We start from the raw sequence: 15,531 nt of genomic DNA on the forward strand, positions 1-15,531 counted from the left end.
ATAAGCAATAAAAAGTGGTTGTAAGGGAGTGAGTTTTAATTTTGTTTTTATAGCATTTCTAGTTTATTATATAAATATAAGAATTCTAATGCGGAGGCCAATCAATTCTCGACAAATAGGAGTTTGAAAGAGTTTAGATAAGGATAAGAAGAGAGTACAAAATTGCTAAGGTAAGGTGTGTGACATTAAAAGAGAGACTCATGTCTGAAGAGGAGAATTTTTGAAAAAAATAATCGAATTTTCAATGAACCCTATAACACATGTGTGTAATGTGTGTAGAGCTACAAATGAGTCAAGTCGCTCGTGAGCTACTTGCGATCAACTCGATTAAAGCTCGACTTGAGCTTAACTTTGATCGAGTTTAAGCCGAGCTCAAACTCGGCTCGTTTAATATTAGAGCCGAACTCGAACTCATATAAAGATTGCTCGATGACTTGTCGAGTTTTTTCGAACATGATAATATAATATATTTATTTATTTAATATTAAAATTTAAAACAATATATATATATATATATATATATATTTTACCTCTCTTTTCAAAGCTCCTATAATAAGCCCAATCCACACTATTATATTATATTTATCTAAAGCAAAACCCTAATTTATAGTTTATACAATATTGTTTGCCGCTTTTCTTCTTTCTATTCTGCCTTCACAATTTCATCTTCTTCATTGCCGCTTTTCTTCTTTCTATTATGCCTTCACAATTTCATCTTCTTCATTGCCATTTCATCTTCTTCTTCACAATTTCATTTTCTTCTTATTTTTCCGTCTTCACTATTTCGTATTCACAATTTCCTCTTTTTCATCGCCATTTCATATTTTTCTTCCTTTTCCACCTTCAATATTTCTTTCACTATTTTTTATATTATCTTTTATCTATAACATTTCTCTCATTTATTTACAAGACTTACATGTAAATTAAAATTTATTTATTTTTATTTCTACTCTAAAATAACTTTTTTTTATATATATTATGAGAAATTTATGCTTATAAGAAAAATATAAAAAAATATTAATATTATTATTATTATTACTATATATATATATATATATATATTAGAGGTTAGATAAATATAGAGACATTATTATATATAATAATAATTTTGAATTTATATTAGGGTTGATATATAATGATTTTTAATTCATGTTAAGATTGGATCAATGAGAAAAAAAATGAAAAGATAAGGATGTAATAATTAGATAAGGATGTAATAATTAGTATATTATATATAATATTGATGGAGATAAAAAAAAGTTAATATATTATATATAATATTGAAAGGGATATAAAATATTAATAAATTATGTATAATAAAAATTAAAAAAAATGATATTATATATATTATGTTGAGAGGGAAAATGAATTTATAAATAAATTAATAAATTATTGTTATATTTATACTTAAATAATTTAAATATATATAATAATATTTAATATAAAATATGTCTAATATTTTTTTTAACAATATCTACTTCTTAATGTATAAGTTAAATTTTAGATATTTTTTTAATATGTATTTTTATTTTAATTATTTTTAGGCATAAATATTTCATATTACGTTTGTTATATTTGAAGAACAACCTTAAAAACGATTAATATATTGAATGTTCAAACAATTTATATTATTTTGTACTTTAATTTTGAAATTTTATTTTTAGAATTTAGAATAGTAACGGTAGTTCAATGTTTTTGGAGTTTGGACTATCATTTTTAAAATTTTGAATATTTATGATTATTTGATATTTTATTTTGAAATATCATATTTTAAATGCTGAATAAGTATAAAAGTTTTATATTTTTATTTTGAAAATAAATTTTGGTTTGAGTCCGAGTTCGAGCTCGAGTTTAAAAATTAATTTTAGTTCAAAATTTTTGAGTCGAACCGAGCTTGTAGTTTAATAATCGAGCTCGAGCTCGAACTCAAATTTAGAAACTTGTTCGAGTCGAGCTCGAGCTCAAGCTGGTTCGAGCTCGACTCGGCTCATTTGCAGCCCTACATGTGTGGAAAGTTGAGGTTATGGATAAGCTCAATTCGAGCATAGCGTTGGCAGAATATCCGAAGCTAGGGGATAAATTGTCGGGCTCATTTGGTTTGATCTACTAAGATCACTCCTGACATCAAATTGTTTTTTTGCTTACTTTTTTGGAAAAACTTAGGACAAGAGATAGAGTTAGCAAATATATTACAATTCACTTGTGTTTTATGTTTGAACAGGGGAAGAGGCAATTGCCTACATTTTCTAGGAGAGTGTTCTTATACAAGTACAATTTGGAGAATCAAATTTGATGAGATTGTCATAGATGGGCATGTTCTTATTCACACGTGGTTCCACGAATTTCTACCATTCCAAATAATCGATCAAGATTGGTGTATCAAGTTTTAAGAAGTCGCGAGAATTACCAACATGAAGATGCGTTAAATCTCATTTGTTTGATTGTTTACTTGTACGTTGTTTGTATGTTTGTATTCGAGTTTAATTTTTTTCACCTTGTTTTATTAAAATTAAGACAAAACAACTTAGGCAAAAAGAGTTGTTTTTTCCTATTTCAGATGCACATGTATTTCCTTTTGGATTTTTTTATTACATAGTTATAATTTGTTTTTCAAAAAAATAAAAATAAAAATATTTCTAATGGATTATTTTTACTTGTACATAAATATCTTTCCAATTTATTTATCTCATGATATAAAAATAGTATATAATAATAATTTTAAATTTATATTAGGGTTGATATATAATGATTTTTAATTCATATTAGGATTGAATCATTGGAAAAAAATGTATGGATAAAAATATAATAATTAGTATATTATATATAATATTGATGGAGATAAAAAAAGTTAATATATTATATATAATATTAAAAGAGATATAAAATGTTAATATATTTATAATAAAAATTAAAAAAAAAATGATAGTATATATTATATATAATATGTTGAGGAAAAATGAATATATTCTAGTTATAAATAAATTAATAAATTCTTGTTATACTTGCCTTTAAATAATATAAATATATATAATAATATTTAATATAAATTATGTCTAATATATTTTTTTTTATAATATATACTTCATAATGTATAAGTTAAATTTTAAATATTTTTTAATATGTATTTTTATTTTAATTATTTTTAAGCATAAACATTTTATATTATTGACTGCAAGTAAGTACGTTTGTTATGTTTGAAGACCGCCTTAAAAACGATTAATATATTGAATGTTAAAACAATTTATATTATTTTATACTCTAATTTTGAAATTTTATGTTTTAGAATTTTGAATAGTAATAGTGGTTTGATGTTTTTGGAGCTTGGACTATCATTTTTGAAATTTTGAATATTTATGATTATTTGATATTTTATTTTGAAATATCATGTTTTAAATGCTGAATATGTATGAAAGTTTTATATTTTTATTTTGAAAATAAATTTTGGTTTGAGTCCGAGTTCGAACTCGAGTTCGAGCTTGAGTTTGAGTCCGAGTTCGAACTCGAGTTCGAGCTCGAGTTTAAAAATTAATTTTAGTTCAAAATTTTCGAGTCGAACCGAGCTTGTAGGTCGACTCGGCTCATTTGCAGCCCTACAAGTGTGGAAAGTTGAGGTTATTGATAAGCTCAATTCGAGCATAGCGTTGTAGAATATCCGAAGCTAGGGGATAAATTGTCGGGCTCATTTGGTTTGATCTACTAAGATCACTCATGACTAGGGATGGCAACGAGTACCCTACCCGCCGTGTAGTGATGTACCCATTCTCGTACCCGATTTCCATTTTACTACCCAACCTCGACTCCGAACCCGATGGGTACCCTATTACCCGAATAAAGTCTAAATTTATATATTTTACTATAAAAAAACATTAATGAATAACTAAACAATAAATAACTTGAAAGTAATAATATCAAAATAGAAAAAAATAGAAACATTATTTATCTATATAAGATGTTATAGATGTTGAAAAACATAACAACAAATAACAACTTTGTTGTTAGTATAATTGAAGAAGAAATATTAAAAAATATTAAGAGATAAGATGAAGAAGGATGAGAGAGAAAAATAATTTTTGATAGTTGAAGATGAAGAGATAAGATAAAAGAGTGATTATGAGGAAATAAGTTTTTTATAATAAAAAAAGAAATACGGGAAGTGATGAAAATATGGGTAAAAGTGGAGTGTAGACAAGATCAAATTAAATTAAATGATGTATTTATTATAAAGATAATAATGGGATATGAAAGGTCACATTAATATTTAGCAATAAATAAATAAATAAATATATATATAATATGTATATATTAATATTAATATAGTCGGGTATCGGATCGGAGTTTTGCATACTCTTCATCCCTGACCTCGTACCCGATTGGGTACCTTCTTCCCTCCCCATACCCGACCCCGACCCCGATTTAAAATACCCGAACCCGACCATCGGGTACCCACGGGTATCGGGCATACGGATACTCATTGTCATCCCTATTCCTAACATCAAATTGTTTTTTCTTACTTTTTTTTTTTTTTTTTTGAAAAACTTAGGACAAGAAATAGAGTTAGCAAATATATTACAATTCCCTTGTGTTTTATGTTTGAACTAGGAAGAGGCAATTGCCCACATTCTAGGAGAGTGTCCTTATACAAGTACAATTTGGAGAATCAGATTTGACGAGATTGTCATAGATGGGCATGTTCTTTTTCATACGTGGAAGCGAATTTCTACCATTCCAAATAATCGATCAAGATTGGTGTATCAAGTTTTAAGAAGTCGCGAGAATTACCAACTTGAAGATGCGTTAAATCTCATTTGTTTGATTGTTTACTTGTACGTTGTTTTATATATGTTTGTATGCTTGTATTCGAGTTTTTTTTTTCTAAGTTGTTTTATTAAAATTAAAACAAAAAAACTTAGACAAAAGTTTTTCTTTTCTAGTTCAGATGCACATGTATCTCCTTTTGGATTTTTTAATTACATAGTTATAATTTACTTTTTCAAAAAAAATAAAAATAAAAATAAAAATATTTCTAATGGGTTATTTTTACTTGTACATAAATAACTTTCCAATTTATTTATCAGCTTATGATATAAAAATAGTATAAGGATACAAACACAAATTTACTCTTTTAATTAATTAAAACAAAATCAAAAATTTGAAAATAAAAAATATATTATTAATATTTTATTATCATTATTATTTTTAATATATTTATATTTATTAATTAATGAAATTTTAATTAATGATAATATAAATTTGATTTGATTTATATTTATTTAGTTTAAATATTCTTTGTTAGTTGTATAAAATAAAATTATTATTATATTTAATTATTTGTTGGTTGCATAAAATAAAATTATTATTATATATAATTGAATAATATTATTTATGATTTAATTAAATTATAAAAAAACTAATAATAATTAATAAAATTATTATATATATATATATATATATAATAATAATATTAAAAATATATGTTCAAAAGTCTTGTATGTAGGTACTAGTTATAATTTTATATATGAAATTTGTATATGAGGTATAAGTATAAAAATATTGTTGGATAACTTAAAATATCATCTAATGTTATTTTCATTTTGTTTTCAAGAAATACTAAATTTCATTCAAAAAATTTATACCAAAAAATCTCATTTAAGAATAATCTAAAATTCCAAAAACAAAAGCATATAATACATACCAAAAATATTTTAAGATCTATAATGCATCTAACTCAAGATTACATACCAAAAAAACAAAATTCCATTCTACAAATATATCACCACATACCAAAAAATTAGACATTCTCAAATTCCAACCCAATTTTTTTGATACATTTCCAACAATTAATTAAAACTTCTATCCCATATAAAAAATTGAACATCCATAATCTAGTCTCAATAAATACTATTACTTTACTCATTCAACATTGAAAATGTTTCATGCTCGATTCAGGCATAACAATTTTAAACTCAAAAATTGAAAGAAAAAGACTCAGAAACATTTTTCAAACTCGAAATATATTAAAAACAGAGGTTCAAATTGGGTAAAAGTAAAAACCAATCTTCAACAACAACACTATAACAAAGTCTACAACATTGTTCAAACTCCAGACACATTGAAAACAGAGGTTCCAATTGGGGAAAAGGAAAACATCTATCAACAACAACAACAACAATACAACAAAGTCTACAACAGAAGTAAATCCAGTCATTTGCTCATCTTGTTTAAGCATATTATAGAATGAAGGGAAGGGAAAGGAAGTAAAATTGTACCTGACTAAGCACCAACTTCCTCTACTTCTCAGAGTACAATCACCTTAGAATCTTTGGTCCCATTGCCAACTCCATAATCAAGTCCCAGCTCTCTCAAAGGTGGGATATTCTGACTAGCAAACAGCATCAAATGAGGAGGCTCCAAACTTTCAGGACCAAACACCACCTTCTGAACAAACACATTAGGAGTAGAATTGTTATGGCTAATATAAAACGCGAAATTCCTCCTCCCCATTACATGCAATGCAAACTCCGATAAGGGTACTAATGGTTGCGTAGGTTGAACATAGTTTGGAAAAACAGGCAACAAATCACCCCATTCGCTCCATCTATCCCCAAATTGATTTGAGTAGATCAACAGTTCTTCAGTCACTGAAAACACTCTGGCTTGATTCATAGTCAGCGCCACTCCAGCGTATTCGCATATGTACGAACCAGATTGAATCAGATCCAAACAACGAACTCCCCACCTTCGATCATTTGTCCTAAACACTTCGAATCTCTTCTTTAAACCTCTCTGTGTTACTCGATTGCGACAACTCATAGAACACTTGCAACTTGAACCACATTCATAGATCACTGGCTTCCCTCTTATGAGAATCCCATTTTTGTCATAGGGGATTTCGCCTCCGTTCTTCAGAGAGCAGGCGCAGGTATCTGAACAACCGTGAACACAGTCGCATCCCTGATTGCTGCGAGGAACAACAGGGAAAAGGCTTGTCGGTATGTAGATATGGTGGATTGGCTCTTGATCGTTGTCTACGTCGTTGAATAGAGAAACAGGCTGTTTCTCTATTCCCTTGGATATATCCAGAGAGATATAGCCATTGTGTAATCCAGTTCTGAGGATTTCAGCAAACCTCATAACGGAACTTCCAGTTACAGATTGGTTTCCCAATCTGACTAGCCTGTATTTATAGATTCCGAACCCGGATTTCCCCACATCGAACCAGGTCTTCATGACCCGGTATAGACCATCGTAAACGTACAGTTTACCTGTACTGCTTCGATCATACTTTATCCCACGGATGACTCTGATTTCTATTCCGTGACGCATGCTCCTCTCCAGAGCAAGATTGCCTCCTTTTAGTTTCTGGTGAGTTATTTGACTGTGATTATTGTACGCCTGACCACCTTGCCCTGTGTAAATGATAGTGTTACCAGAATCTTCGTCATCTTCATATCCTCCTGATATGACTATACTGGTAGCAATTGGTTCTCCGTTCTTGCTTTGGCCGGATGGAACAAAGTCTATACCAGCTTGAACATAACCATGCAAACCAAGAACACACAGTTCCATCCTGTACAAGAACACATCACCGACTTGAACGCCTGGAATCGAACCAATTATTCTCTTATGACGATTCTCCCAGAGTCCGATTTCTCTCATCATTCTCGCCGCCTTCAAATCTCCACGGTAGTGCGGTGTTGGATTTAGACCTAATCGTTCTTTCTTCTCTTCCTCTGTAACCAGATGAACCAGTAATGAATCGTACGTCATCCTCGAGCTCCTCATCAGTCGTAAGAAGCAGTTTTCCATATCAGCAGTCAGATCCAAAGCCCTAACCAGCTCCGATGAACGTTTTCCGTTCATTTCACAAGAGGACTCAACCTCCTCAATCGGCAAGAAATTGTCGACATGCAACTGCTTCAAGATATCCCATAGGAGGCTTGCATCACCGCTGTTCTCGATTTCTCTCCTCATCGCCATGCAGTAACGCCTATGTGCAAGATTGTCTGCAAGATTGATCTCAGTAGCAGCGGACGATATCTCTGTATATCGATTCAGATCATTGAGCAGCGAGATCTGTTGTTGAGATTCAGGAACCCTACGACGTCTATCGGGTGAGAAACTAGGGTTTGAACTCTGTGAGAGATGAACTTCAGAAGGAACATCATCGGCAGGTTCAGTCTTCAGTTCCAGTTCCAGCTTAGGAACCAGCAGGCCTGTTCGGGAGAAATCACCGGTTTCTGTTCCGGCGCCGGCGCCGGAGGATTCTCCGGCGAAGTAAATTGGAACAAAGGAATCCATTATCGGAAAAATGAGAGAAAATTCAGACTTCAGACTTCTGCAATTGAGAGAGAGAAAGAAAAACTTGAGAGAGGGAGAAAGAAAGAGAAACTGACACATATATGTAGAATGCTGTTTAAGTTTAAATGACTATATTGTCCTTTGATATTAATATTTTTTTAATTATTTTATTTGATTACAAGTATTTTTCAATAATATTTATTTATTTGTTTTAATTTATGGATGGTTCAAAATAATATAATAAGATTATTGTCGTGTTAAAAAAAGTTTTAATGATAAAATAATATATTATAAAAATTATAAATAACATAACAAACTAAGGGCAAAAGCGTGAATGAAGAATTCTGTTTTAAAAGTCTGTTAACGGGCGCATTTGTTTTTGAATATACCCGCGCCAGATCAAACTCCCACCAAAATTATAATTGCCCCATTTCTTTTTCTTTTATGTACATCTTTCATTTTTTTAAATTATTTTTTTTTTCAAAATTTTTAAATTTAAATTATTTTTTTATGACGTAATTACAAAGAATTGGGTTCTTTTGATACACTATTCTGATATTTGCGTTTATATTTTTCACCTATTAACGTGAGTATATTATATACCGTTTTTTAATAAAATTTCAGAAGAGTTAATATCATGGTTCAAATTTATCGTTTTAAAAGTATTTATCCGTCATGTTCAATTGCCTTCAAAGTTTGATAGCTTACTTTCATGCTCAGTGTTGATACAAATTTAGGCATGATAAATTTTTGAATTTTTGACAATTCGATCCTGACTCGAAATAAGTCTTGGAAAATTAGATACCTGAAGTACTCATATTGTTAAGTTAACAAAACCCGCTTTCTTTGTAAATATATAATTTTTAATTCATTAAACAAAATATTTTAACGGTTTATATTTGAATGTTATCATTTTAAACTTAATTTTTACATCTATAACATTACACATTTAATTGATTATTTGACCCCAATTAAAATTCACCTAATTTTAATCTAAAATTTTTTATTCATAATTTATCTGACTTATCTGACCGTATACATTGATATGGCTAATCAAATTCATCATTTTAAATATATCTAAAAGTAATCAAAATTTAGGGGTATTATTGAGAAGTTAAATATTTACGGACAAATAATATGTTCATGATATATATTTGTTACTTACATATTTATATCAAATATACTTTTTTTAAATAATTTAGATATATATTCAGAATGTTTTTAATAGCTTTATAATATTATAATAAGATTGCATTTGATTACTGTAACAAAAAATTAATTAATTTTGAATAAAGTAAATATTGTTATTATCCATTACATCTGTATGACATTTAATTAATTTTACTTTTTTAAATAAATTAAATATTTTATATTTTAAAATAATTTATTATATAAAATAAATAATTTTATATTTTATATTTTTTTTAAGTATTGTATTTATCAACCTAAATGTAATAATATTATTATAAATCAATTTTGTTTTATGATTTTACCTTTATTTAAAACAAACAACATTATAAGCTATTTATTATTATTATTATTATTGTTTGCTAATAATTTTTTAAAGCATTTGGATACAAAAAATTATGTCATATATATATATATATGATAAGTAATTTTTTTTTTTAAATTTGTAATTTAAATTAAATAAAAAAAGTTGAGGTTTATACATTGATTACAATATTTTTAGTGAAAAAACACTAGCAAATATTATTTTGATAAAATATAAAAGCTTGAGTTATAGCTCAATACTTAATAAGTGACTTGTCTTGTACTTGTAAAGAGATAATTACAAATTATAATAAAATAGTATTATTTTTTTATAAAAATGACACAATATAACCCATATATTACGCACAGTACACTTGTAGTCACGCTCAGTTCAAAAATATATATTTTCATAAAAGAAAAAATTAATTTATTAATCTCATTTTAATTTTGTTTAAATATCTTTATTAAAATAATATATGTTTTTAATAATTTTTTCACTTACTTTTAAATATTAAATATTTGTTTGCTATAATTTCTTAAATAATAATTTCTCATAAATATAACATTTTGATTTTTGTTTAAATTGTTTCAAAATAATGTATTGTTTTAGATGAAGCTAAATAAAATTTTGTATTAATATATTTATTTACAAATATTAAAATATATTTTATAAATAATTAATCTTTTTATTAATATTTGTAACTTAAAAAAAATACAATTACACTAATAAACTATTATTTATATTTTTTAATACAATAATTTAAATATCTTAAGAAAATAATAATAATACACTTTATAATAATTATAAAGTAATTATATTTTACATAAAATAAAAATGAGATAAAATAATAAAAAATATATAAGGATATTTTAGACATTATAATATATAATTATTTTTTATTATTAGAAATAAAAATGTTTGATTTAAAGTATAAATAAAAGTGATAATTTATGTAAAAACTTTTTAGATAACAATTTGTTTTAAGTATTTTTTTTTTTTTTGTTAATGTGGTGAAAATCATTACTAGAAATTAGTTTATTGTTTTGTTGAAATTTTTTAAGTGATTATGAGAATATTATGGTTGGATTTCAAAGTGAAGTCATTAAATATTGTGCCTTTATAGTTTTATTTATTTACTTAAAATATTTGTATGATAAATATATTATTTGTATATATATATATTGAATTTAGAAATTTAATAAAATCTTATTGTAATTAATATATATATAAGAGATAATCTTTAAAAATGTGATTTATTTAGATATATATTTATAGTTTTTTTCATATATTTAACCAAATTCAATTTGTTTTTAAGTGTATGGATTGTTTTCTATATTTGAAATTATTAGAGAGAATAATGTATAGATATTATTCCTTAAATGAATTTTTTTTTTTTTTGTATTTATATATTATCCCTTAATTACATAAAACTAAAATAAATCAATAACTTTGACTACACAAAAAAAGTTAAATAAAATATAATAAAATACATCATTAATTTAATTCAAAAGATTAATTACAAACATTTCTAATAAATAAAGAAAAATATTACATTAGTTTAATTTATGTATAAATAGAATTCATATAATCCATACAAAGTTATTTACAAAAGTTCACATTTTTTAATATTACAATTTTATACACACAATTTCATAATAAGATTCTATCTCTCATTTTTAAACTAGAAGTAAGATTATTTTTTAAAGTCATTCAAATTCTTAATCCTTGGATAGGAATTAGGAATTAGAAACCATGGATTCTTTGGTCTGCTCCCCGGAAGATCTAGCCAAGTTCTTCAGTTCCAACACCACCGATCATAACCTTGCAGCCGCCTATATTTGCAATCGATTCTCAACCATCTCCGATAGCTTAAAAGATACATCATTCGCAGTTGATTCGACGTATCTTCTTTTCTCGGCCTATCTCGTGTTCGCAATGCAACTAGGTTTTGCAATGCTATGCGCGGGCTCGGTTCGTGCCAAAAACACGATGAACATCATGCTCACGAATGTACTAGATGCCGCTGCTGGTGGTCTTTTCTACTATCTATTTGGATTCGCTTTCGCATTTGGAGGTCCATCCAATGGTTTCATTGGGCATAATAATTTCGCGCTCAAATCTATCCCTTCATCGAATTTCGACTATAGTTACTTCCTCTACCAATGGGCTTTCGCTATCGCAGCTGCAGGGATCACAAGCGGATCCATAGCGGAAAGGACACAATTTGTTGCTTACTTAATCTACTCGTCTTTCCTTACTGGCTTTGTTTACCCGGTTGTCTCCCATTGGTTTTGGTCCTCAGATGGTTGGGCAAGCGCCACGAACACCGAAAACCTCTTGTTTGGATCCGGAGTAATCGACTTTGCCGGATCGGGCGTGGTTCACATGGTGGGTGGGATCGCTGGTTTATACGGAGCCTTAATTGAAGGCCCGAGGATAGGACGTTTCGAGCATTCGGGTCGACCCGTGACCCTACGGGGACATAGTGCCACATTGGTTGTCTTAGGGACGTTTCTTTTGTGGTTCGGATGGTACGGGTTTAACCCGGGCTCGTTTGCCAAGATCTTGGTCCCGTATAAAAGTGGATACTATTACGGGCAATGGAGCGCGGTAGGAAGGACGGCCGTGACTACCACCCTAGCCGGATGCACTGCGGCACTAACAACGCTTTTCGGAACACGAATCATTTCTGGCCATTGGAACGTAACCGACGTGTGCAATGGTCTATTAGGAGGATTCGCGGCCATTACATCTGGATGTTCAGTCGTGGAACCATGGGCTGCTATCATATGCGGATTCATAGCTGCCCTGGTTCTTATCGGATGTAATAAGTTGGCCGAGCGGGTCAAATACGATGACCCGCTCGAAGCTGCACAACTACACGGAGGTTGTGGCACATGGGGTGTAATATTCACGGCCTTGTTCGCCACCGAGAAGTACGTTAACGAAGTGTACCCCGGTAAAGAAGGTCGTCCATACGGGCTATTCATGGGCGGGGGAGGCCGGTTATTGGGGGCACACTTGATTCAAATCCTAGTGATTATTGCTTGGGTGAGTGCAACCATGGGTCCGTTATTTATAGTTTTAAAGAAGTTGAATTTGTTGCGTATCTCGGCCGAGGATGAGACCGCGGGTATGGATATGACCCGACATGGTGGTTTCGCATATGCTTTTGAATTAGAGGAGAATGCAAAAAATAGCACACTAAATCCATTTGGTACTAGTTAAAGAAATAAGGGTTTGTTTAATAATTCTTTGGTTATATAGTTGTAACAAAATTGATTGAATTATTGCAATAATATTGTTTTCTTCTTAGTTCTTATCAATAATCAATATATTATTCTAGAACTAACCCCACCCACCAAAGTTTGATGGGTTTTTACCTTGTCCACTAACTTCTTCTTCTTCATCACCCATTTCATCTTCCTCTTTCAAATTAGGGTTCTTCCTCTTCTTCTTGCGTTTTGTTGAAGCAGGGGATGATGATGATGATAACAATGATGACATCTTCTTGAATGTCAAGTTAAGAGTTGATTCCCCAATAGGGAATACCATTGACATGAGAAAAGCTTTTGGTCCAGATGCTATTAGTAAAGAAATCAAGATGATTGGAAGTCCCCATCCATAAGCACTCAATACCTGAATTTGTCCATATCCATTTTTTCAGTCAATTCAAACATTCATAGAGATTGATGAAGTCTAGGTTATAAATTACCTTAAGTATGAAAGAGCTTTCGATGATCTGGTCAAGAATCCCAGGAGGAGGCTGATCCGGTGGTGTCGAATCCTTTTCCGACCACCAACGTCTTCTCTTGAAACGATCCTTAATGTTTTCGAAGTATTTACCTTGTTTCCCATTATTTATATCGTTTTTTCCAGAATCAAACCCTAATCGAATCTGGGTCCGACGCCTAGGGTTTGAGTTGATTGAAGAAGAAGAAGAAAAGGTAGGTGCTTGGATAAAGGGGATCGGCCATTGTTGAGATTTAGGATAAGATTTTAGGAGAGAAAGAGAACCACAAGTTTCCATTATTATCTTCTTCTTTTAAAAGAGCACTATTATATAGTAAGCTGAGTCTCCCAACTCCACACAATTATATTCCAAAAACCAAAATAAGAATCATAAAATTATATATTTAAATAAATAGTATATTAGGTTGGATTGATTTAGGGTTTTAAACTAGCCAATTAGTTTACAATATTAAGTACTAACTCATAGTACTTCTACAATATAGTGGGTTAATCAAGACTCGAGTTTTTTTATCTTATATTTGGACTCTATTTCAAAATTTCACAATATAACAAGCTTGAACTCCACTCAAGCTTTTACAAAATGATTTCGGACTAGACTTAGCTCAAACTTTTACAATATAGCGGGCTCGATCTCGGGTCATAGTACGATACGGGGTTGACTCGCCTTAAACTTTGACACTATGAGCTCAAAAATATTATTTGAGTTTACAAATAGTTTAGACTCTAATTACAAGTTTTACCTTTTAATCACTCTACTTAAAATAATAATATAATTATATTAATAAAACTATTATGTGTCTAATTAACAAACTTTTTCTATTTTTCAATAACAATATTTAAGAACAAAAATAATAAATATATATACTATTTAATTGATTAATAATATAATTTGCTACTTAGAATAAAATAAAAAAAAACTAATCTTGTTTGCTTCAACAGCCCATAAATAGCTTTGTTTTCTAAATAAAGTTGTTTGCAAAATGACGAGTGAAGTATCCAAATAATCGCCCACTCTCGTTAAAACTCACGAACTATGATCTAAAGTAAGCTAATAAGAATCGCTCTTCCTTTAAAAGTAAATCAAAAAACTCAGAATTATCTTTTTACCAAAGAAAATTAAAGTGTTAATTGACATTTGATTATAGGGAATATGAATTGATTTGTGGGTTCATCCAATTTTGCTCAAATATATTAATAAAAAAACTCCAAAGTTGAAATGGATAGAACAATATTCAATTACAAAAACAAATGGATGATGAACAACATAATTATTGTAGTTAAATAAAACAACATATATAGATTTAATTAAACTGTTGGGGAAGAAGAAGCATGATGATCTCCATGATTAACAAGCTTAAATTCAATAACCTGTTTAAAATCCATCCATTCCTTCACCCAAACCTTAGTCTCATAAGCTTTCTTTTCACCACCACCACCCATAGCATCTGTTGCCTCAAGAGTTATATAATACATAGATCCAGCCACAACCTGTTCTTTCACCTTCAAGATGTTCACCAATTCCAACTTTGCATTCTTTTCAAATCCAAAAACCAGATTTTTCATCAAATTATTTGCATGAAAAAAATCAAACTTTTGAAAGATTTATAATTAAATGGTCTTACAGATTTCTTGTTGTGATCTTCAATTGCGAATCGAGCCAGACCTTCAATTTCCAAACTATTGGCAGCACCTCCCTTCTCCATAATTCCTCCCAGCTTTATTTCATCCATTATCTTCTCTTTCTATCTCTTATAAATAATATAATTATGATTTAGTGATAAGGATTCATATATATATATAAAATTTTTGAAAAATTTCTTAGAGATTAAGTTTTGGCGAGGAAGAAAAATTTAATACAATCCAGATCAATTATTTAAATTCAATGCTTCAAAGCTTATTTCTTAAGCTACTATATGTGTGGGAGAGTAATGGGCACCATAAATATAATATTAAAAAAAGGAAAAAAAACAAATTGTAAACAAATTATG

At 29.1% G+C, this 15,531-nt stretch overlaps 3 protein-coding genes and 1 pseudogene across 3 annotated transcripts; 1 reads left to right on the forward strand and 3 right to left on the reverse strand.

Annotated features, from left to right (window-relative positions):
- Window positions 1-5,037: 5,037 nt before the first annotated feature.
- On the reverse strand, window positions 5,038-8,298 carry LOC124933768 (annotated as a pseudogene).
- A 3,244-nt stretch (window positions 8,299-11,542) lies between these two features.
- On the forward strand, window positions 11,543-13,018 carry LOC124933769 (ammonium transporter 1 member 1-like). Its single transcript, XM_047474209.1, has one exon. It carries the CDS (start codon window positions 11,543-11,545, stop codon window positions 13,016-13,018), a length of 1,476 nt encoding a protein of 491 aa, XP_047330165.1.
- Window positions 13,019-13,052: 34 nt separating this feature from the next.
- Window positions 13,053-13,858, reverse strand: LOC124936286. Its single transcript, XM_047476773.1, has 2 exons — window positions 13,506-13,858; window positions 13,053-13,429 (listed from the first exon to the last, which is right to left on the reverse strand). The coding sequence occupies exons 1-2, from the start codon at window positions 13,818-13,820 to the stop codon at window positions 13,139-13,141; spliced, it is 606 nt and encodes a 201-aa protein (XP_047332729.1). The 5' UTR covers window positions 13,821-13,858; the 3' UTR covers window positions 13,053-13,138.
- Window positions 13,859-14,818: 960 nt separating this feature from the next.
- Window positions 14,819-15,322, reverse strand: LOC124936935 (cysteine proteinase inhibitor A-like). The gene is made up of 2 exons (XM_047477466.1): window positions 15,166-15,322; window positions 14,819-15,076 (listed from the first exon to the last, which is right to left on the reverse strand). Exons 1-2 carry the CDS (start codon window positions 15,271-15,273, stop codon window positions 14,849-14,851), a joined length of 336 nt encoding a protein of 111 aa, XP_047333422.1. The 5' UTR covers window positions 15,274-15,322; the 3' UTR covers window positions 14,819-14,848.
- Window positions 15,323-15,531: the final 209 nt, after the last annotated feature.

The sequence above is a fragment of the Impatiens glandulifera genome, chromosome 4 (assembly GCF_907164915.1).
Source record: "Impatiens glandulifera chromosome 4, dImpGla2.1, whole genome shotgun sequence".
NCBI classification, from domain to species: domain Eukaryota; kingdom Viridiplantae; phylum Streptophyta; class Magnoliopsida; order Ericales; family Balsaminaceae; genus Impatiens; species Impatiens glandulifera.